At 39.0% G+C, this 22,570-nt stretch overlaps 1 protein-coding gene across 5 annotated transcripts in view; it reads left to right on the forward strand.

The window, feature by feature from the left end:
* SLC24A2 (solute carrier family 24 member 2) overlaps positions 1 to 21,927 on the forward strand; it is a 119,894-nt gene extending 97,967 nt beyond the window's left edge. For all 5 annotated transcript variants that reach the window (XM_061470853.1, XM_061470856.1, XM_061470855.1 and 2 more), the window contains 4 exons: positions 11,270 to 11,398; positions 17,792 to 17,881; positions 18,284 to 18,450; positions 20,082 to 21,927. In XM_061470853.1, coding sequence (XP_061326837.1) covers positions 11,270 to 11,398; positions 17,792 to 17,881; positions 18,284 to 18,450; positions 20,082 to 20,331 — 636 coding nt within the window. In that variant the 3' untranslated portion in view covers positions 20,332 to 21,927. The remainder of the gene's footprint in view (positions 1 to 11,269; positions 11,399 to 17,791; positions 17,882 to 18,283; positions 18,451 to 20,081) is intronic.
* Positions 21,928 to 22,570: the final 643 nt, after the last annotated feature.

Consider the following 22,570-nt stretch of genomic DNA (forward strand, 5'->3'; position numbering starts at 1 on the left):
AAATATCAATTCCCTAATAACATTTTGAGATGTCCCATGCAGGGTTCCTCCCCAGTAGCCTTTCTAATTTTGACTTTTTCAGTGATAACCTGACAGCTGCTGCTATCTCAGACTGTTTCATTTATTGATATGCTGGAATCTCCGTTGAAATTTAAAAATATATATTGGAAGTTTTGAAAAGTTTCAATAAAAATAGTCTACTCATTCATGTAACAGATAAATAGATCTCTATGATACTTAGGACTCTACTTTGCTGAAAGTTTCTCTGCCTACTCTGTGCTGTACAGGGATCTCTTCCTCAATATATGACCTAGCTTTTTGTGCACAGCTTCTTGATACACTTTACCAGGCTGCAGCATCACTCTGAAGCTAACACTTGGCTATTCGGTTTACTTCTGCTTTGTGTACTGGCCTCCTGGACACAAATAGGATTAATCCTGACTTATAGAAGTGTAGGCAATGACAGAATCATACAGCATTCACATGTCCTTTTTCTTTGACTAAGATTAGATTTTGAGGAAAGTAAATTGGTCATTGCCCTCCCAAGTCTTCTGTATAGCTTTTCCAAACTTCATGTAGACACTACATACCCCTAGGAAATAGTCTGTCTTCAAAGACAATGGTATCACTTCTAAGAGCAGTTGTGTTCAGGGGAGTAATACTGAAGGTACAGTATAGTATGCCAGCCAGTCCTCATCAATAGCCTCTCCTTCTCTTTAAAAACCTAGCTCATTGAAGTTGAGCAACAAGAACAAAGATGTTACAATCAGTCTTGACCTACAAATGCTCTTGAATTTGTATCTTTTTTGCAAACAAGTGTTCTCAGTTTTACACTGAAACATAAACTGTTTCCATTTGATGAGTAGAATTGTCCTGGGTTCAGCAGTAGCAGTCATTTTTTCTCCTTCTTAGTAGCTGGTGCAGTGCTGTGTTTTTGACTCTCAGCCTGAGAACAGTGCTGGTAACACCAATGTTTTTAGTTGCTGCTCAGTAATGTTTACTCTGACCAAGGACTTTGTGAGTCTCGTGCTCTGCCAGGGAGGAGAGGAACCTGGAAGGAAGCAGAGACAGGACAGCTCATCCAGGCTAGCCAAAGAGGTATTCCATACCGCAGCACGTCATGCCCACTGGGGGCAGTTACCTGGAAGGGTTAGATCACTGCTCAGGTTGGGCTGGGTATCGGCAGGTGGTGAGCGGTTGTATTCTCTTCCCTTGTTATTTCCCTTATCATTATTATTATTGGTGGCAGCAGCAGTGGTTTTGTGTTGTACCTTAGTTACTGGACTGTTCTTACCTCAACCCAAGCAGGGGGGAGGAAGCGGGAGGGTGGAGGGAGTGAGCGAGCGGCTGTGTGGTTCTGGGTTGCCGACTGGGCTTAAACCATGACAGTTCTTTTTGGTGCCCAGCGTGAGTGACAAAATTCAATCTGGAAGCTTGAATTTTTGATTATTTTGCCTTACTCCAATGCAAAAGGAAGTGCTCTAGTGTCAGAATTTTGAAAGATAGTATAACATTGCTTCTCTCTGATTTTCCACTTGTATATGGCCAGAGATATGGTTTTGTGACCCATAAGCACTCTTTAGAAAACCTTGTAAAAAAACTTACCATTAGTGCCTTCATGTCCCAGTGATGATCATTTAGAACTGAATTAGAAACACTGTCCTTATTGAGGAACCAAGCTGCAAATATACCTTCTTTGGGAAAAAAAAAATTGTCTTGGGGACTGTGAGCTGGGAAATGGGTGTATTCACATAGCAGGTCAAGTATTCCTAAAACATGTTTGCAGTGAGGATACAGAAGGGGTGAATAGGGATCTAATTCCTTCTCCTCCGCTTCCAGATTCCACTATGGTCTTCCTGTTTTTCCTTCTTGAGAAACAAGCATAGTATATTTGTAGATTTTCTTACTTTTCAGTGATTCAGATTAGGATGCCTGGGTCTGAATCCCTAGACCCAAGTGTTTTAGTAATACGAAGTTCTGTATTGGAGTTAAAATTGCCTGAAAATAAGTACATTAAAAACTTTTGTTCCAATACTACAAAGAGAATGTGCAAAATAAACCCATCTTATTTATAAAACTCCTATTCTTTTGAGAGTATGGTGTGCACCCTTGTAAAAGGAAGGGCTTAGGCTAAGACTGCAGGAAAAAGAGGAGAAAGTAAGTTTTATGTTGTATATTATTTTTCATGTATTTGTAACGTAATTGTATTTTTTAAAAAGTGTGATACTTCAAGTGCTGTGATTTAGTTTTCCTTATACCTTTACTGGTTTCTTAGTTTTGTTTTTTTTTTGTCAGCTTTATATTATTTTCAGATACTTATTCTGCCCTCCTTTCCTTCTTTTTTAATTACACAAGGCTGAAACACTATACAAGGCAGTGTTGAGGTTTCCTTTCATAAGGTTTCATGAACTGGGTAAATTTTACTTTAATTTTCTTTCTTTTTTTATTTTGATCTCTTCATTTGTCTCTTCCAACCCCACTGTCTTAGTTTTCCCTTTTTCCCAGGCCTTTAATTCCATTCTTTTCACTCCACGCTCCTCCAGGAAACCTCAGCTCACCTCTTGCTAGCCCAGGCCCTTGAGCAGCAAGATAAACTCTCTCCTTATGCTGCTTGTAGATTTCAAAAAGGCTTTCCAGAAACTGTCCCTAGCAACTCATTCATTTGTCCCAGAGAGTAAGACTCATATAATCTCACTTCCACTGTAAGCAGAAGCAGATCTACTACACTTTGATAAAAGCAGGATCCTCAGCTGAGGACAGACAGCTGTGGTCCTCTTCCCAGACCCTAGCCAGCACAGCAGGGAACAATACCTCTTTGCACCATACAGTCTAAAGGACATTCCTGGTTCATTTGTAGATAGAAATTGCCTTCCCTTCTGCTAGATATTGCATCTTCCTCAGGGATTTTGTTCTACTTAGAGCAGTCTGTCTCTTAACCTTTAGCAGGTTGCCACAAAGGAGAAAACTCTGTTATACAAAACTTCATAAAGTGGTACTGAGCATGTATGAGAAAATGAAAGAAGACTAAAAGAACACTGTCTCATTAAATGTTTTATAGGGTGCCCTTCACAGAAATTACCTCTCTGGGAAGTCCAATTGTCTCCCTTCCCCCCGCCATCTTCTTAACAATCATTTCATTAAGTGTGCTCAGTCACAGTCGCTTTAACCCTGTGGCTTTCCTAAAAATAGTTTCCATTCTGAAGATAACACCTTTTCCTCCCACACACACATGCACATATGCACATACACGCACAAACACACACACATGCACACACTTTTACCTGTTTCCATAGAAACCCCACTGGAAAGTGTTTACATGCCAACCATGTCAGAGAGCGCTTTTCCACGAAAATAGGTGGCATCTAAGGAAAATGACTCAAATGCTTTATTGTTTTCTTTCGATCTAATCTGTTAACCTGAGCAACAGTGTGGTAAAGCACATTTTGCCTTCTTTACCCAAGAAATGCAGCAGCAGCATGGTGTGCTGCCCCTAATGGGGACAGATCTCCCCAGCTCTGGAGCACTCTGCATCAAATTATCATGATGTGAATCTGAGTAGTGTTGCATTCTGTGACTCGGGCTATGATTCTGGACTATTCTGTAGGGAGAGGGTAGAGGAGATTAGAGCAGCCTTTGTTGTAAGGCCATGATATATTCCAGCATCCCTAGTATTTCTTTGACCAGTCTTAAAAATTACGTTTTCCAAAGCCCAAACGTTTTCTCAGTTGCCACACTCGCTCTAATGTAAATGACTGCATCCAGTTTGCCATTTTGTAACTTAATGAGAATGGCACTGCCATCAGAAGAGTTTGATCTTTATTTTCCCAAGGCTACTCAGTTGCCTATTCCACAAGCAAATGCCTACCTTGATCCTTCCCATAGGCTCCACTCAAAAGGTAGCTCCTAGTGAGTTTACAGTTGCAGAGAGGATTAATACAAATTGTTTGCCCTAAGAAGAGTAACCATATATAAGCAATGCATTCTGAAATCTCAGAGATTTAGTTTTACTCCCTACTTGAGTTTTACTTAAGAATTCATGAGGAGAAATGTTTTCTGTCTTACTTACCCCATAGAAATTGCATTCTAGTGTACGAGCTTACTATCTCACCTCTTCTACATTCGTTTGGGATTTTTTCAAGTGAGAGGTGGAGCATAAATGGGCAATTCAAGTTACAGACAAGAAACAGAAAACAGAGACCTGAAGCTGTTCACAGTAGGGCTCAATTGCCTGTTCTCTGCCTTTCTAGTGAAATAAATTAGTGTGAGATTTGCTATTCTAAAGAGGAAAATTATTTTCAATTCTGAATATTTCTACTTACCTCTGTGACAGGTAATATTTGGAGACATCATATTTATTTTTTAAATTCACTCACTGTGAGAAGTTGGGTTGTACAGAGCTTTCCACTTCCAAGAGAATAAAAAAATAACCCTCAGCTTTCTTTTGCAGTACTATTGGGTAAAGAAAAAAAAATGTCTATTTATAGGTGGTGCAATATCTATACTTTAGCATAAGCAAATTGAACTGCAGGTAGTTCCTGTCTGCAGCTTCCTTTCTTCTGGAGTCCTAATGATAATTCTGTATAGACCAATGATATCAGAAGTCAAAATGCACGTGAAATACACAAGCATGAGAATTTATAGCTCAGCTCTTCAGCTTAGTTGGGCAAACAGAATAATCCTCAGAATATTTAGAATTCCTATGCTATAGCTGTTGTAGCAATACAGATTAGTTGGTAAATAGTGGAAGATTAAGTATTTCAGATAAGTTTGAGGTGTTCCATTGTACTTTTTTTCCATTTTTTTCTACTGTAAGGAAAAAGTATAAAAATGCAGTTTGATGTTGTGCCAGAAAAGCAGCTGTTTTTCCTAAGATGAACATAAGCATCCATGGAGACAATGATTTAATAATGTTTACTGAAAGCAGTGACTAGATTGTGAGTTTAGCAGATGGAGTTTGCTATAAGCTGTTGTTTGTAAACAAAATATATAGTAAATGTCACAATATGTTTTGTTTATATAAAGTGAAACATACCATGATTTCCTCTGTTTGGAAAAATTTTCTTGGGAGATTGGGGAAAGTTGTCGGACCAGTCCTGAGCAAAACAGTGAGAGATTTCTTCTGTGTGATTACAGACAAGTATTAGATAGGTGTTTTTGGATGAACAGCTTGTGAAATATGGAGCATCCAGAGATTTGGTGTCTTTTTTATTGTTCATAGTGAGTTATGTAAAAGAAGAATTGAAGTAGCAAAACCATGGTTATAATTTACATAGACTCATTTAAAAGAAAAGAGTATTTGATATATATGTGTAAAAAAAAACAGAGCAAAACATTTCTAATCTCATTTCTTGAAATTAGGGAATCGTAACTATATTTTTTGTAGTCTATAGATGTACCTCATTAACCCTCATATAATATGCAAAGGGATCATCTTTCTATTAGAGAATTAATTTGGTTATCATTGTTAATTATTATTTGGTAGGCTACCATGTCCACCCCATCTAGGCATGAGTGGTTTATGCCTGTGGTGGTCAGCAGTGCACATGTGTGTATAACAAAAAGACAGTCCTAAGCACAAGCAGGAAAAAATGAGGAAACAAGAAATAAGAGTGGAAAGGATTAGGACAGCTAGTAAGAATTTCATAGAAACACACTAATGACTATTACATATGAAGATCTAATGTAGCTTATGTCTAATGACTGGAGCACAGGTAGTGTTCTTTTCTGCCCTTCCAGTTGCAGGGAATGAAAGGGAAGAAACAAGAAGAGCCAGCAGATCAATACCTGGCTCTGAGTCTGGTGTCACCAGGAGAATTTTGGGGTTTTTGATAATGGGTTGGTTGCCAGACCTGCTGGCAACAGACAGTGTACATCTGTCTCAAAGAGGGAATAGAAGCTTTGCATAGGAGTTAGCGGGGCTTATTGAAAGAGCTTTATATTAGATTTAAAGGGGAGAAGGAATAAAACCAGGCTTGTTGAATATAAGCCTGGGGGTGGCATGCCAGTCCTTTGAGGGATGGGGTGCTAGCAAGGTCCTTAGTTCTGCTCCACCTTGTGCCAAGCACACTGGAGCACATTTGAAATGTGCCTGTACTAATGTGCACAGCACCCTGGCCACCTTACTGGAGGTAAGGATGTTGATCCACGTGGCAGGAAAGATGCAAGGGTTGTTGTTGATGTGTTAGAAATAACAGAAGCACCTGAGAACAGTCACACAGGAATTAAGGCTTCTTCCCCACAAAAGATGGCAGAATCAGCAGCCCAACTGAAGTGCATCTACACTAATGCACACAGCATGGGCAGCAGGCAGGAGGAGTTGGAAGCCATTGTGCAGCTGGAAAACTATGATGTAGTTGTAATTGTGAAAACATAGTGGGGTGCCTCACACAACTGGAGTGCTGCAGTGGATGGCTATAAACTCTTCAGAAGGGATAGGCAAGAGAGGAGAGATGGTGGAATAGCAGTGTATGTTAGAGGGTATTTTGGCTGTCTAGAGCTGAACAATGGATAAAAATCAGGGGAAAAGTCAGTAAGGCAGAAATCATTATAGAACCTAAATTTAACTGCTGCCACAAAACCACATTGTAGACCACCCAGCCAGGGTGAAGAGACAAATTAAATATTCTATAAGGAGCTGAAAGAAATCTCATGATTGCTAGCCCTTGTTCTCATGGGTGACTCCAACTTACCAGATGCCTGCTGAAAATACAATGCAGCAAAGAGGAAACAGTCTAGGAGGTTCCTGGAGTCTGTTGAAGAAAACTTTCTGACACAGCTGGTGAGTGAACCAACTAGGGAAGGAGGCCATCTTAGGATAGCACTCAGTCAATGACAGGTTTTGATTCTTGTACACCTAAAGAGCAGGGGAGACAGCAGAACTACTACCTTGGACTTCCCTGAGTGCCTGTGTCTGGCCATTGCCAGAAGCAAAACATTGGTGTAAATGTCCCTCCTATCTGACTTAATATGGCTCTTTCTTTTTTTTTAGTCCAGTCAGTCTTACCATATTATAAAAAAAATGTTGAAATCTTCCACTACTTTATCCTCTCCCACTTCCTCCAAATAATTTCTTATCTACCAGACAACAAACTTTAAATGCAGCCTTGGAAAAGGTCTTCAGATGGTCATGCTGCTTAAGAAAAAGTGATACTGGTGCCAGCCATTTTTGTAAGAAAGAGTACTGATAGTTTAATGACTATCTAGAACACTTAGAATTAATGCTGTTTATATTAATATAAGTAAACAGTTCCATTCTATATTCATTAGCATACTTTGGACAATCCTTTCAGACAAGTCTGAAATGGACTTGGAAATGTAGGGTAACCATGATTGTCTATATAGCTTCAGGTTTTACTATAATATGACCTGTGGTTTCGTGGCAGCAGTTATATTTGGGTCCACATTAAACTTTGTGTATATATCAGAGTTCATAATGTCAACTAATGCAGCTTTCCCTTACGTTCATTCCAGTTTCTTTAAAGCTAGTTAGTTACAAAGTGGTAACAGGGAATGAATTTTGGGATAGGACTCATTTGTGTGTAGATGGGTAGGTACTACCACATGAGCTGGCCTAGAGAAAATGAGATTATTGCGTAGTGGTATTTCATAAACAAGCAGAATATTCTGCCCTTCTGACAGAGCATGTGAAGGTCAAGTGTTAAACCAGAAGATATCTAAAATGGCACCACCATATGCATGTTTAGGCAACTGTATTCCAGTGTGTATGTCATGTCATCATTATGCTTGTCTTCTTAGCATTGCAGAAGAGAATCACGCATCATTTGAACATTGCAAATACTGAGTTTTCATCATAAAGATGAAAATAAATAAAAAATGTTATTTCAGTATGATGTAGTTTAAGCCCAGCTGTTAACTCAGAACCACGCAGTTGCTTTCTCACTCGCCTTCTTCTTCCCCACTGCTCCCAGCGGGATGGGGAGAATTAAAACAATGTAACTCCCACGGGTTGAGATAAGAACAGTCCAGTAACTAAGGTATAATACAAAGCTACTACTGCTACCACCAATAATAATAATGATAAGGGAAATAACAAAGGGAGAGAATATAAAACTAAAAGGAGAAAAGGTAAAAAAAACGATAAATACAAATGATGCACAATACAATTGCTCACCACCCACTGGCTGATACCCAGCCTGAATCCAGCAGCGATCTGGCCTTCTGGGTACCTCCCACCAGTTTATATACTGGGCATGACGTGCTGTGGTATGGAATACCCCTTTGGCTAGTTTGGGTCAGGTGTCCTGTCTGTGCTTCCTCACGGCTTCCCATGCCTCTCCTCACTGGCAAAGCATGAGAGACTGGAAAGTCCTTAATCAGAGTAAGGGCTGCTTAGCAACAACTAAAAAAATCAGTGCGTTACCAGCATTCAGTTCTCAGACTGAAGTCAAAAACAGAGCACTGAACCAGCTACTAGGAAGGAGAAAAACAAGTGTTACTGCTGAACCCAGGACAAAGTATTAGTTTCTACAAGCTCTGAGAATGCATATTTAGTATTTACATTGCAGATAGGCTGGAGACAGGGACAGTGCATACAATCTCTACCATAAATCTGTGCTAAGTCGTTTTCTATCACTGCTGCTTAGTCCAGATCATGACACCCACATTTGTGTGGTTTTATTATTGCCAAAATTATTTTCCTTTCATATCTTCAACCTCAGTGGATAGTTCAGTATTGCTTTGAAATTCATGGAAGCTAGATTTACAAACATGTTTAACTTCCTGTTGAAGGTCAACATTTGAAAATCAGATGCTTATTCTAACTTACAAAATAGGAAATGGAGATCCAGACTGTAGCATCTGTAATGCATCCTGCAATTAGACTAGCAAAAAAAAAGGGGGTTTGCCCTACTGCACTGTGTACTCAATTTTGGACTTATATTTAGAGAATAGTTGTCTCAGGAAGACAAATGAGGCAGTACAACCTGAAGGTGAAAAGAACTCAAACAGATGGATCAAGGTTTCTTAGGAGACATCTGGCAATGTCCATACGTAATTCTTTGTGGTCCTTTGCTACTCATGTTGCCTGTGTGCTTGTGCTAGCCCAATGCTGTTTGACACAGACACAAGACCAGAATGAGGCCACGTGTTGAAGCAACTGGTACAGTACTGCATAAGCAATCTTAGGTATTAATTTCCATACATTTTACACAATCAAACTAATGTAAAGCTTTTATTGTGATTAAATATAGTTTTTAATCACAGCTAGTCCCTTAAAGATGGCAATTCAGGAAGTACTTTTTCACTCAGTGATGTATGAAGCAGTCATTTGTGCAGCTTTATTCCAGCTGAGTCCGCTGTTTGAATTATACACAGGCCACTCAGAAGAAGTTTCCGAAGCAGCCCTTCAATTGGTCCTTTTGTGCTCAAATTTTACCTCAGTTGTCATATTTCAGAGCTGAGCATCCACCTCAGATTGATTCTCCCACTCCAACAGCATCTACCAGAATGGAAAAGGAATTTGGTTGGTTTTCTGGAAGTAGCCCCACAAAATCCCGCACCAGCCTGGTCCCCCAGAATTGATGCTTCACCAGACTGCAGCTGTGAAATACAGATCATCTGCCCTCTTTGGTAAAGTGCTGAAAGCTAAAGGCAAAAGCTAGCTTCTTAAGTTGCTCGGGAGCTTCTTAAGTACTGTGTGGAGTGTGACAAATTTTGCCTGTGTACATTTTAAGATCTTCTAATGATTATACCTATTATGATCTATGCACTTAACTGTTGTCTTGCAAGCATGCAACTTGGGAGTTTCAGAAGGTGTAGGGGTGAACAAAATACTGTCTTCTGTTGACATCAACACTGGACTGCTAAAGTAGCTGCAGCCTGTCAATGTGCTAAGAGGTAAACAGGGATTTTCTTCCAGTCCATCAAGTCTGTATCCATGATACAGTCATGATGTAAGGGCCTGAGCTAAGATTTTGGCTTGCTTCTGTGAGTACTGATTAGTTCAGGCAGTTGAGTAGTTGAACATTTCAGGAGCTCATAATAGTGGCATAATTAAGACTAGTTCTTCAATCAAAATCAGCAGTAAGTAGAAAATGTCTCAACAATACCAACATGCAGTGACATTTCATCAATAATGCTTTGCTTAGAAAAAATAACTGACATGGTGATTCAAATGACTGCTTCTCATAGCATTGTCATCAGGCTTATGTAAACAATCTTAAGATCAGACAATAACTGACAAGAAACTTATAAATCTTATAAAAAAATAATAAAAAGTTAAAAAAATAAAAAATAATATATTATAAATCTGTGGGAAGAATAACTTGCACACTGAAGGGAGGACTGAATTATCAATTATTACCTTTTTGTAAAAGTAGAAAATGAGAGTATTCCTAAATGTATACGTCATGATCTTAAACAAAACCAGTTTTCACCAGGTACTCTTTTCTGGACTTTAGCTTTCACTGAGCTCTGTAGGAAGCTCTCTAGGAATCTTTCCACAGGCTCAATAGGGTTTGCATTACATGCATTTAATGAAAGAATCACTTAGACCATTTTTTCTGTAGCCTTATTCTGTAGTATAAGTTAGATCCATGTGGAATTCTCTTAGAAGTTCAAAAGTAATCTAATACGTACACCCAAAAGGTTGAACCATGCTTACTCTGTTTTCTTTTTGTGGCAGTCTCAGGGGGCTCCATTTTGTTACCAGAAGCAGCCTAAGGAAAGAGAAGTTTGTGGCAGCCAAAAGGTTTTCTATTGTCAGAGAAGGTGCCTGTACACCTATGCTGTAATAATGGTGGCAGGTGAATGGCATACACATAAAAGGAGGCTAGAGATTGATGAGAAAATCAGTTACACAAATAGGAGAGGAATGTCTTTCCTGCAGTTTTAGCACCAAGTTATTAAAAAGACTGCTGTATTATGGATGGTCTAAACATGACAGGCTCGGGCTGGAGATAAGGAAAAAGCCTTTTCTCCAAGAGAACAGCCTAGTAGTGGAGCTGGTGAAGTGGTGGAGCTGGGGCTCAGGGAGGCCCAGGGAGGTCTTTCTCTCTAGAGACCAGCATCACAGTCAGCATAGCTGCAAATGGCCATCCTCAGGCAGCCTGTGCAGCAGGGATACCTCATAGTCTGGCAAAAATATTTTTACTGTGTCCTAGTTAATGTTGTTAGGTAGGTGTGGTGGTAATGCAGTGTTTTCAGACCCCATGGATTCTCACCAACAGCACAGTCCTCGGACTCCTATTTAAACAAACCCTAACCTCATTCATCCACTTTAATATTCTACTCACTGTGGCTTTTCTTACAGAATGAAGAGGATGAGGACCAGCCTCTTAGCCTGGCCTGGCCTGACACCCCACGCAAGCAGCTCACCTACCTTCTTGTATTACCCATTGTTTTTCCACTGTGGGTTTCACTCCCAGATGTCAGAAATCCTGTAAGTAACTGTCATTGTATGTCAGTATGTTTTGCACAACAGAGTGGCTCTCTATCTAAATCCCAGAAATGGACTGTAGTGGATTTATGTTAAACTAGAGATAATGACTTTTTTTGATAGTTTCTTCTTTGAAGAAGAAGTCACAAGGTCAGTCTTCAAATCTTATGGGTGCTTATGGGCAGCGGGTTAGTAATAGCTCTATAAAGGTTGCCATTCATATTCACTAATATTTTATGATACAAAGTGAAAGCTCTTGAAGCTTCTTTAGGGCCTTCACATTGGCATTTCTAGATCCCTACTGAATATCACATAATTGATGATGAAGTCTGTCCATCTCCAGTGCACTAAAAAGTATAAGTGGAAAGATTTTAGTCTAAATTTTCTCTGTGTTTCGAAAGTAATGAATATTCTTTTAAATGAATGTTTTACTAGACCTTTCTCTTCTACTAATTATCTTCTAATCTTTATAATACAACAAGATGCGTAAGTCCTTCTGTGTGTAAAATACTTGCTAGCTTTGTCCCAAACTACAGCTTGAAGTAGTTTAAGACTGATTTTTGATACAAATGACTTACTGTTATCAATTCTTACCACTTTAACATATACAAAGAGAACAGACTGGGGAGACTCATGGAAAGTAAAAGTTAAAAAGACAAGAACTGAAAAAATCCTATTATAATTTTCTAATCACTTTTCCTATTTGTATCAAAAAATGGATTTTACACTGCTGCAAGAAGGGATGTGCAGTTTATAAATCAACACCCTGAATTCTTTTCCCATACTCACACTCAAAAACTTTCCCGTAGCTCACACTGAAAATCTGCAATTCAGTGCAAGAATCAAGCTAAAATAAGACATCTGATCTGGTTTTAGATAAAGGTTTCTGACATTTTCCTTTCCAGTCTTTAAGCTTTCTTTTCTTCAAGTTTTCAGTCAACTCTAGTGAACACTTCTTTTCTGGTAGCACATAGAGCATACTTAATGAATTTCAGGATTGTTTATTTCTGTATCTATGCCCTCATTTTATTGTTCAAACCCATCCCTGTAATTTTTTTTTCATAATCTGGCCCAAAATGAACAAGTACTGCTAAGAAATAATCATGTGCATTATTTTGTATTTTGAAAATCTGAAGTTGACATCAATAGACATGTAGCTTTGTCCAGTATTCTGTACTGTACAAATGAGAATAGTGGTTTTGTAAAGTGATATCTCACGAAGCTGCATGCAATTGTGTGATGCATTTGATTATTAACAATAGTACTGTTCACAGCAAGGCTTGCATGCTGACATCCTACAACTAAAATATCCTGCCATAGCACAAAAGATAAGCCCAGATATGTCAATGGCAACAAAGTTTTAAAATTTCATTCACTGAAAGGAGTAGCTGTTTATACAGAAGTAAAAGAAATGCAGTTTGTGGTTACATGTAGTAATAATAGAAGAGGTAACAGGCTGTATCAGTATGACAAGCTACTTACTTTGAACATTGCTGTCAAAGAATTAACCAGATGGTTGCATAGACCGTCTAACTTTTCAAGGATACTTCATTAGTGTGTTTATCTGTGAAGTATTCTCACTTATGCCTAGGTGCCATCCCTGGTAAAACCTAGTAACACAGCTCAGCATGTGCATCAGAAAACAACTTTTCATGAAATCTGTGAGGCCAAAGTTAAACCTAAAATAATACTTTAATAGATTTTGTAGGCCTATCATCAGGGCTTGTTTTGCAAATGTGGTAATTTTAGTCAGAAAGCCAAATTCTGCATCAGGATGTTCAGATTAGCATGTGGGTATACAAAATGAACACTTGTGTGCTATATACTGATTAGAGGGACCATATGGAGCCTTTGCCATCCTCTGTGGGAGTCCACTTTTCAAAAATGAGTTCTCCTTTCTTCCTAGAGTCTCTTTCCTAAAGTATGTTTTATCTGCACATAATGGAGATGGTTTGACTGCATTTACTTGTACTATCCCAAGCTATATTTACATCCACGAGACCCAGAAGCTTTAGAAAAATTGTTTAATATACAAGGTCTCCAGTTACAAAGTTATCAAAGTCCTTGCTGCCTTATGTTCTTGTGCACATATATGCAGGTTTTTGTACACTTAGAGTAGATTATGCATTAATTCAACTAACTCACAACTGATTCAATAGCTGGCATGTTTTAATGTGTGTTTAGTGCCTTAATCATACTTGCTCATATTAAGCCACTATATATTAAAATCGTTACTATAACATCAATAATGTTGCTGGCAGTATACCAGGAGTAGGTGTGCCTTGGGGAATTTTGTACCTGACTTTTTGTTCAGGTGTTTTGAGCAACAACAGGCATTTTTCCTGAACGAATAGCTTATTTCCCCAGTGCCTCTGTAAAAGCCACAAACATTAACTGTCCCACCTCCTGCAGTAAGAGCTATTGAAATATTGAAAGGAAAATTGACACAACCAAGGTGGCCCAGTGGATCAGTGGCAGATATTGAGTACCACCTCTGTTACTGTAGCCATGCTGCGCTGTCCATCTCTATGTTACAGGTCATAAAAATGGCCATAGGGGCTGCAGTCCTGCTGTCGCTGGACCCGTATGGTGCAGTTTGTTGTAACCCTGCAAAGTTCCATTACCAACAAGGAGGAACAACTTACATGAACTCTTGTTGCCATACAGAGATGCACTGTTACCAAGGGGAAAAGGACAAGATGTTCCTGCACAGATCCCATTACAGGAGCAGGTTCTGAGTAAACAGATTTAATCACTGTCAAGTATGAAAGGAAAATCAAAGCTAGAAATGCAGATAAATTTATGTGGGAGACAAACATTCATTCAGGTTAAAGGTAAAGTAGGTGATAATACTGGCTAACAAGAAGATAGATACTTTGCAAATTATTAAGCACTATTTTTTAGTATCAGGCTCTTAGAAGAAAAACCTTCATACTTGAAATATTCTTGCTACTTAAAGTCCTGTTTTCAGACAGGCATGACATCAATACAGAAATGTACCAAGAGAAGTGTCCTTGAGATTACTGACAGACAGAAACAGTACCAATCTGACCAAACTAATGTGAAACCACAAAATTATTTCTCTTCTGTTAAAAGAGAATAGCATATGAACTGAATCAGCCATGGCTTTTTCTCATTTGTCTGTTACCATGACCACAACAGAATCAACTGGTAATACACTGGGCTCTCTGTCTTTATAAAGCAACCATGACAACAAGAAAAGGTGAAGAGAGTGGTTGCTGTCTGCTGTCTCTGACTAATTCTTCCAGGAAAATGCTTGGAACTGACGTGTCTTTATATTTCAAGAACTAGGGAGTTGCAAAGAGGTAAATCTTGAAAAAAAATGCTGTCATTAGTTACAAAACGAGCATGATTATTATTATTATTATTATATTCTGGGAAAAAAAAAATCCAGCATCCAATAAAGAATCAGCACTCTCATTACTGCTTTTTAAAAGTTTCATCTATATGCAAATGTCCTGGGTTCCACTGTAACAGTTGTTTTTCTCCTTCCTAGTAGCTGGTGCAGTGCTGTGTTTTGGCTTTAGTTTGAACAATGCTGATAACACACCGATGTTTTAGTTGTTGCTAAGTAACGCTTACTCCGATCAAGGACTTTTCAGTCTCTTACGCTCCGCCAGTGAGGAGGGGCACAAGAAGCCGGGAGGGAGCAGAGACAGGACACCTGACCCAAACTAGCCAAAGGGGTATTCCATACCACAGCACGTCATGCCCAGTATATAAACTGGGGGGGAGGTACCCAGAAGGCCAGATCGCTGCTGGATTCGGGCTGGGTATTGGTCGGCGGGTGGTGAGCAATTTTGTTGTGCATCACTTGTGCTTATTGTTTTCTTTTCCTTTTCCCCCTTTCAGTTTTATGTTCTCTCCTCTTGCTATTTCCCTTATCATTATTATTATTGGTGTTAGCAGTAGTAGTTTTGCATTGTACCTTAATTACTAGACTGTTCTTATCTCAACCTGTGGGATTTACATTCTTTCAATTTTCCTCCCCATCCCGCTGGGAGAGGGGGGGAAGAGGAGGGGGAGTGAGCTGCTGTGTGGTTTTGAGTTACTGGCTGGGCTTAAATTGTGACAGCAGATTATATAGCACCACCTATGGAGCCCGGTCTTGATTTCATCACCTGTAGTATGTACAAGCTTTAAATTTTGCCCTTCTTGAGTTAAATGTTCCACCTTTTAAAACAGGTAATTAGACTTCTAAACCTTTTAAGTACTCTTAGTCTTGAACTGCTGCTCATCAGGTAAGTTTACAGGGAGAGGACTGGCTAAGACAGGCTAGGAATACACATGATGCAAAGTTACTGACTTGTCATTCTTAGCCGTCCAAATTCTGTGGGTGTCTCACTCAGGCAACGTCCTGTTATTTTGCAAGAACCATTTGGTATATATGTTCACACTTACAGACAGCTATTACTGCCCAGTACAGCTCTTGCTGTATTAGTTTTTCATAAGCCAATGTATACTAATATCATGAGTGTTGTATGATGATTATTCAAATTGCATTGCTAGGAGGTGCTCTGTGTAGATTTTGTGACCAGTTACAACAAACTTATAATTTCATCATCTCTTTCACCGCATGTGTTGCCAGAAAATCACAGCTTTTACAAAGAGGACAAAAAATGTTGAAAGTTGAGAGAGGTGGCTACTAAGAATGGTGAAAAAGAAGTGCTAGCTGTTCAGTTAAAAAAAAAAAATAACAAAACTAGCTAGGTTCATTTATTCCTTCCAGACTCAATTGTACTCACACTGGTGTCAGACCACCAAGAGCCAATTTGTGTTCCTTACAAATGGTATTCCATTTCAGACTAGGGTCTTCTCTTCCACAGTGCATATAAAGTTTTGATTTGAAAATGAAAAGTGCATCTGAGTAGGTTTAAATATCAGAAGCTCATCATTAGATTTTCTGATTCGATAAAGATTTAGAACTCTGATTGTTCTAAATAATTGGTTGCTCTGTAAAGAGTTAAGAAGGATTTAAGAAGCAGGTCAACCAAAGTAGCCTGGGACATCTCTAGAAACAGTGCTTGTGACAGTAATGGAATTTATAGATGTAGAAAAGGAAAAGGATGTTTCCAGGTGCCACTGGGGCTATTTGTGCCTATAAAGATAACTAATTTAAGACACCTACTGCAATTATTTTCTTACTCCAACAGAAGTTTAATTTTTTTATTTATATGTAAGGGATTTTCCGAGCATTGTTAAATCTATTTCATATTTAATGTCTGTTCATGTGCATATTGAGTTGTGGAATTGTATAGGTCATGTTAATCAGTGCTTATGAGCTCAGTTTTCAGGACGGCATTTAGCATTAGGCAAAGTGCCTGCAGGGAGAGAGTAAGTGCTCTATAGCACAGCTCGCAGCTGTACCTGCTGCTAGAGCAGATAATGGACCTTCTAAGTGTCCAGTCCTGTTAGTGAGTGTGCACAACTGCTATTGCTGACTTTTACCTTTTTCCCATTAGTAATGACCTCATTTCAGTCTGTTTACGTTAGCAGAGTCTACACAATTTCAATGAGCTGCAGACCAGCCTTGCTCTTTTCTGGGTCCGCTGAGTGTCATTCCTGCATTACTAGCTCTTTAACAACCAGCTCAACTCACTGAGCACCTCTTACTCCCCAGGGACCTATGCTGATCAGTTCCTAAACATTAGGTTGTTCTCTGTAAGTGGCTCTTTTGTCTGTTACACAAGAAAAGATGGCTGTACAGCCCTCTAAAAAAAAGAGGCGTTTATCATGACTTGAGCAAACTGAATTAGCAAACATCAAATAATATTTTCTCTCCAAAAGTCGTGTTTGGGGAAAGCCCTGCAGTCCTGTCTGCTGTCACAACACCTAGGAATGACCCCCAGGCTAATGCATCTGCTGGTGCTGCAGGGGTATGTCTTGCAATAGAGAGAGGTACAGGCAAGGTGTGCTGCCCAAAAACTCTGGAGGACCCTCTGTAGAAAAAAGTGGAAGTGAATAGTGAGGAATTACCAGGAAATGGTAGTTCAGGATCGAGCAGCAGCTGGAACAAGTATTCAAACAAGTATAATTTACTTCCAAAAGCAGTCCTACTGATTATTCATGAAAATTTGTAGTACTCTAGTAGCGGCACATCAGAACTTGTCTGAGGTAAGGATCTGTGTTCAGAAGGTCAGTGCCCATAAGGACTGTGGTTTCATTCAAGACTGGTAGCACCCATTCTTAGTGCATATGTCATTTTAAACACTAATTAGATTTAGACAATGATTGCCTAGTACAGTACTGCAGTTGGTTTTCCTTCCTTTAGTAGTTAACTTGATCTCTTTTTGTTACGTTCTGAGAAACAAATAAAAGTACAGCATGTCATCCGTCAACATAGGTATTCACTGTCTCTCTCTGTTTCTGTTTCAGAAATCAAGAAAATTTTTTCCTATCACATTTTTTGGCTCTATCAGCTGGATTGCATTTTTTTCTTACTTAATGGTCTGGTGGGCACATCAGGTAAGGAGGTAACAAAATACAAAATACAAGCCCTGCATTGTGTTTTGCACTGTGAGACATCATTTAGAATCAGAGTCCATCATCTATTGCATGCTGAGTAGTGCTTTATTTTTGGAACTACAACCATGGATGAAGTAAATTACTACTCAGAAAATGAAATGAGGTTCTGAGAATTGTGGTTGTCTTGACCGTAGGACTTGATCATTCTGGTAATGTCAGAGCCATCAGCAACTGCTTGTCTGTACCTACTGGTTCTATTTGACAGTCTTTCTCCTGAAACATGTAGAAATCTGTGAATATGAATAATTCTTCAATCTTGCCTGTATTATCCAGGTGATATTATTATTGTTGTTATTATTATTGTTGTTGTTATTATTTTCTGGGTTTGCTTAAACCCTTTAGGTTGGAGAGACCATCGGTATTAGTGAAGAAATCATGGGACTGACTATTCTAGCTGCTGGCACATCCATTCCTGACCTTATTACCAGTGTTATTGTTGCCCGTAAAGGTCTGGGGGACATGGCTGTATCCAGTTCTGTTGGAAGCAACATATTTGACATCACAGTGGGGTAAGTCCTACAGCAAGAAAATTGTCTTTTTTAACAACTCTTTCGTTCTTAGCATGTTGCTGTGGTTTTGCCAAGGTGTTGCCTACAATTGATGCTGAAAAGCGATGCCACTGAAGCTGAAAATGGAGAATGATGCAAATATGAAATGGATGTTACTGTGCTAAGTTCTCAAAAGTTTATAGACATTTGCATGACAGAATTGTTACAAATTTGTTGCCTAATTCACTCTTTGATACACCGCTTCACAGCAGCTCTAGCATAATAATGTGTGGCATATGGTTGGCATTCAGATTCTGTTTTGACTTTTTGAGACCGAGTTAGAGGAGGTCCAGAAATGTGATCAATGCCTCAGTGTTTCAAAACCATGCAGGAAATATACAGACAAACTGTCTTTATTCCCACGTTTCCATCTTCAACACAGGAATAGAGGCACTGAGAATCATGTCCGTACTCTCAGTTTCTCCATCTTTGATTTTTGTTTCCTCTCACACATGCAGAAGAACAGGTCTAGTCATAGTCACAGTTTTGAGCAGCCTAGTCAGGTCATTATTTCTTGCTGCTGAAAATATACCAGCAACTGAACAGATACAGAAAGGGATCCTGAAGTTAGAGTGGATTGTAAATGGCTTTTTTAATCTGTTAGCTAATGGCAGTACCTTTGGACACAGCATTAAAAATGGGTTACTTTTTTCTATTAATCCAGAAGCATCAGAAGTACAAAATCTATAGGGGGCATTGCAAAAGGGTGCATAGGGTGCATTGCAAAACTTTTCTCTTTTGCCGTACCTTCTTAATTTTCTTAAAATTTGTAGTCTTCCTGCCAATGTAAATGTTCTTGTCCTGTACACATCTGCTAAACCTGGTATATTTACATCAGAAATGGCACAGTTGAGCTGTAGTCTGGTGTAGTTAGTATTGAAGCTGTAACAAATTATTCTCTCTTGAACTGCTTATTCAAAGGTTGAATGCTGTAAGCTTCTGACAGCCTTCTTCATGCTTCCTAAGCCTGCTAAGCTCTGATCAGTGGCTTAAATATTTATTTCAGCTTGACATCTTCCAGAGGGATGTTGCCTCATTCTGTGGCATCAGAGATGAGAAATGCAATGACAGCAAATACAGAAATAGAAATTAAGCTGGAGTTCATTTGAAGTTCGCATTTTACATAGAGTTTATACCATAAATGTGGATCAAAGCTTTTATAGGACAAATTGCCTTACAAAGTGATGGTTCTTTTTGGCAAGGATGTGTCTTTATGTGACCTACTGTCCTGTCACACAGACTCTTGGAAAGAGAGTGTAAGTAGTTCTTCCACACATGGTCTGAAATCTAAAAACAAATGAAAGGGGTCTTCCTGCTCACAGATGGGATTCCAGGTGATTTGACGGCCAAGGGAAATAGAATTCACCAATGTAACTGGTGGAAGAGTAGAGAGCCTAAATCCTGTGTATTCTCCTTGGGAACCATGAGCAAGCTAACAAAGATTTGTGTACGTATTAGAAGAGTTGAAAATCTTCCTGCCTCTCTTTCTGCAGGAAGCCTCTGGTGGTATTTTGGAGTGTCCCCAGAAGCTTTTTCGTGACTTTTCCTGCACCTCTGCAATGGTTCACATTTATTTTTTTATTTCTTAACAGCCTGCCTCTTCCATGGCTCCTGTACGCTGTCATTAACAGCTTTGCCCCGGTGACAGTCAGCAGCAACGGTCTGTTCTGTGCAATTGTCCTCCTTTTCATCATGCTGCTCTTTGTCATCCTCTCGATTGCTTTCTGCAAGTGGAGGATGAATAAGTTCCTGGGTTTCCTCATGTTTGGGCTTTATTTTGTGTTCCTGATTGTCAGTGTCCTCCTGGAGGACAAAGTGATCCAGTGTCCTGTCTCCATCTAGTGAAAAATGCTGTTTTGAGAAAAAAAAAAGAAAAAAAAAAGGAAAAAAACCCAAACCAACCAAACAAAAAATAAACAACTTAAGAAAACAGCCAAAGCCAAACAAAAATAAAAAAACCAAACCAAAACCACAAACAAAAACCAAACCACCCTCCCCTCATCCAAACCCACATATATTTATTTAAATATGTATATACATCAATATGAAACAGCAAAAACCCACAATGGAAAGTTTCTGTGAGAATAGCCTATGGACTCCTAAATTTCCTCTCACCCATTTTCAAAAGAGAGAAAGAAAGAATAGGATACAAAGGATGGATCCCAGAGCTGAAGAATGACTGCTGTTGGACAATCCAATCACAAGCGAAGGACTGAGTCCAGCTGCGCTGAGGTTTTCTTTGCTGCAGAGCATCCTCACCACTCAGAACCAGAGATGCTGCTCATGCACAGAAACAGTGAAAGCTACAGCTTCTCCTATGAGTATGTACCTATCCACAGAATTCTCATTCTCTGTTTTAGTATACACAGATACATACACAGTGTGCTCAGTTCTCAAAGCTTTGATCTTGTAAGGGAATGTTAATACTAAATTTATGAAAACATCACCCCCACACACACCCTGGTGTGGGAGTTTTCTGATAACCTGCTGAAACTCCTGAGTGGAAAGCATACACCAAGCGCATGAGTAGCAGACAGGGGAGAGAAGCGTCTCTTCCTGTAAGTGAATTTATATGATGTGATTTCAGCAAGGACAGGGTATTTGTAAATAGTTTCATCCTCTGTATAGCAGGTCCGTAAAGGCAATTATCAGGATGTTAGTGGTGGTTTATTACATCTTGCAAAACTCTTCAGATTCCAGAAACTCTTGCTCTGGCACTGAAGGGGCCACACTAGCTGGGCCTGGCCATTTTGTGATTAGTGCTGTAACTTGTGCATTTTTTTAACTGCATTCAACGCAATGCAGTGGCAAAGACGAGAATGGGGATACTCTGTCTTTAATAGTTACGCAACATGCAGACACCATACAGCTACTGTGTGAACACAACATTTTTTGCAGCAATACAAGCAATAATAATATTTGGATGCTGTTATCATAATGAGTTTGCCTTTACATGCCAGAAGAAAAAGGTTAATTTGCTTATGCGTAGTACTTCATACAGAAAATAGAGGTAGTTGAAAAGTGACAGCCTAATTGCTGAAGTAGATATATATTTTACAGGCTTTCACTATTACTTGGAGTGTAAGGACCTTCACAGCTACATGTAGCTATTGCTGGAAGAGATTCCCAGCTGATGTACAAAGCTGGAGCTCTTATATATCTTTTGCTCTTTGCTCTTATAAATCTTGAAACTAGGTAGGAGAAACTAACAATTTAAATATAGTGGAACTGCAGGAAACATACATAATTATTTTCCAGTATTGCTGAAAGTGTGTCTGAAGAAGCCAAGGAAGGAGTGAAAATACAATATTATTTTACTGAAATCCTGAGAGAAGAAGGTCCCAACCTAGAACAAAAAAAGTAAGGAGAGAGAAAGCAACAAAGTGTTTGTCTTTCCTGTAGTTTGGATTATTTTAAAAACAAAACAAAAAAAAAAACCAAAAACAAACAAAAACAAAAAAGGAGGACTGAAACCAGTGTTATGAAAATATTTGTGATAATCATCATTTGTTTGTTCAAGTTATCTGTGCAGTTCAGAGTTCATGAAATTTCAGCACATTTCTGTGACCTGATTCAGCATTGCTTTGTATTCATATTGTGCTCACAATGGCAATGCCATGCTCACAGCTGTGTAACAGAAGGCTCAGCACATTTTGTCTTGTCTGTTTTTCTGTGTTCCATGCTGTTTGCTTCTCACTCATCTCCTTTGTCATTTACTGTTTTCCTGTTATATGTGTTTTTATGTAACAGTATCTGGTTAGATGAGGACTTGACAGAAAACAATGGTAGAGGAAACTAAAAAAAATACATAATAAAATTACTAAATTGTTAATATCATGTGGTATCATGAAAAAAAAAAGTAATATAGCAAGAAAACTAGGAGTTACAAAGCCTGCTACTCATGTCTTGTCCTGAGGTATCAAGTCCTAGTTATGTTCAGAATCAGTGTTTGATCTTAACCTTACGTTTGCAACAACTCTTGCTTCTTAGCGCTTGTTAGTGTGAGCTTCTTTCATTGTGAGCAAAAAGTTGGCTGTGTATTTAAGATATTTCGTTGCTCCAGAATCCTTACCTGTCTTAA

Source organism: Pezoporus flaviventris, unplaced genomic scaffold, assembly GCF_033815535.1.
Source record: "Pezoporus flaviventris isolate CSIRO_AGI_PZ_B2104156 unplaced genomic scaffold, CSIRO_AGI_Pfla_v1 ptg000064l, whole genome shotgun sequence".
Taxonomy (NCBI): domain Eukaryota; kingdom Metazoa; phylum Chordata; class Aves; order Psittaciformes; family Psittacidae; genus Pezoporus; species Pezoporus flaviventris.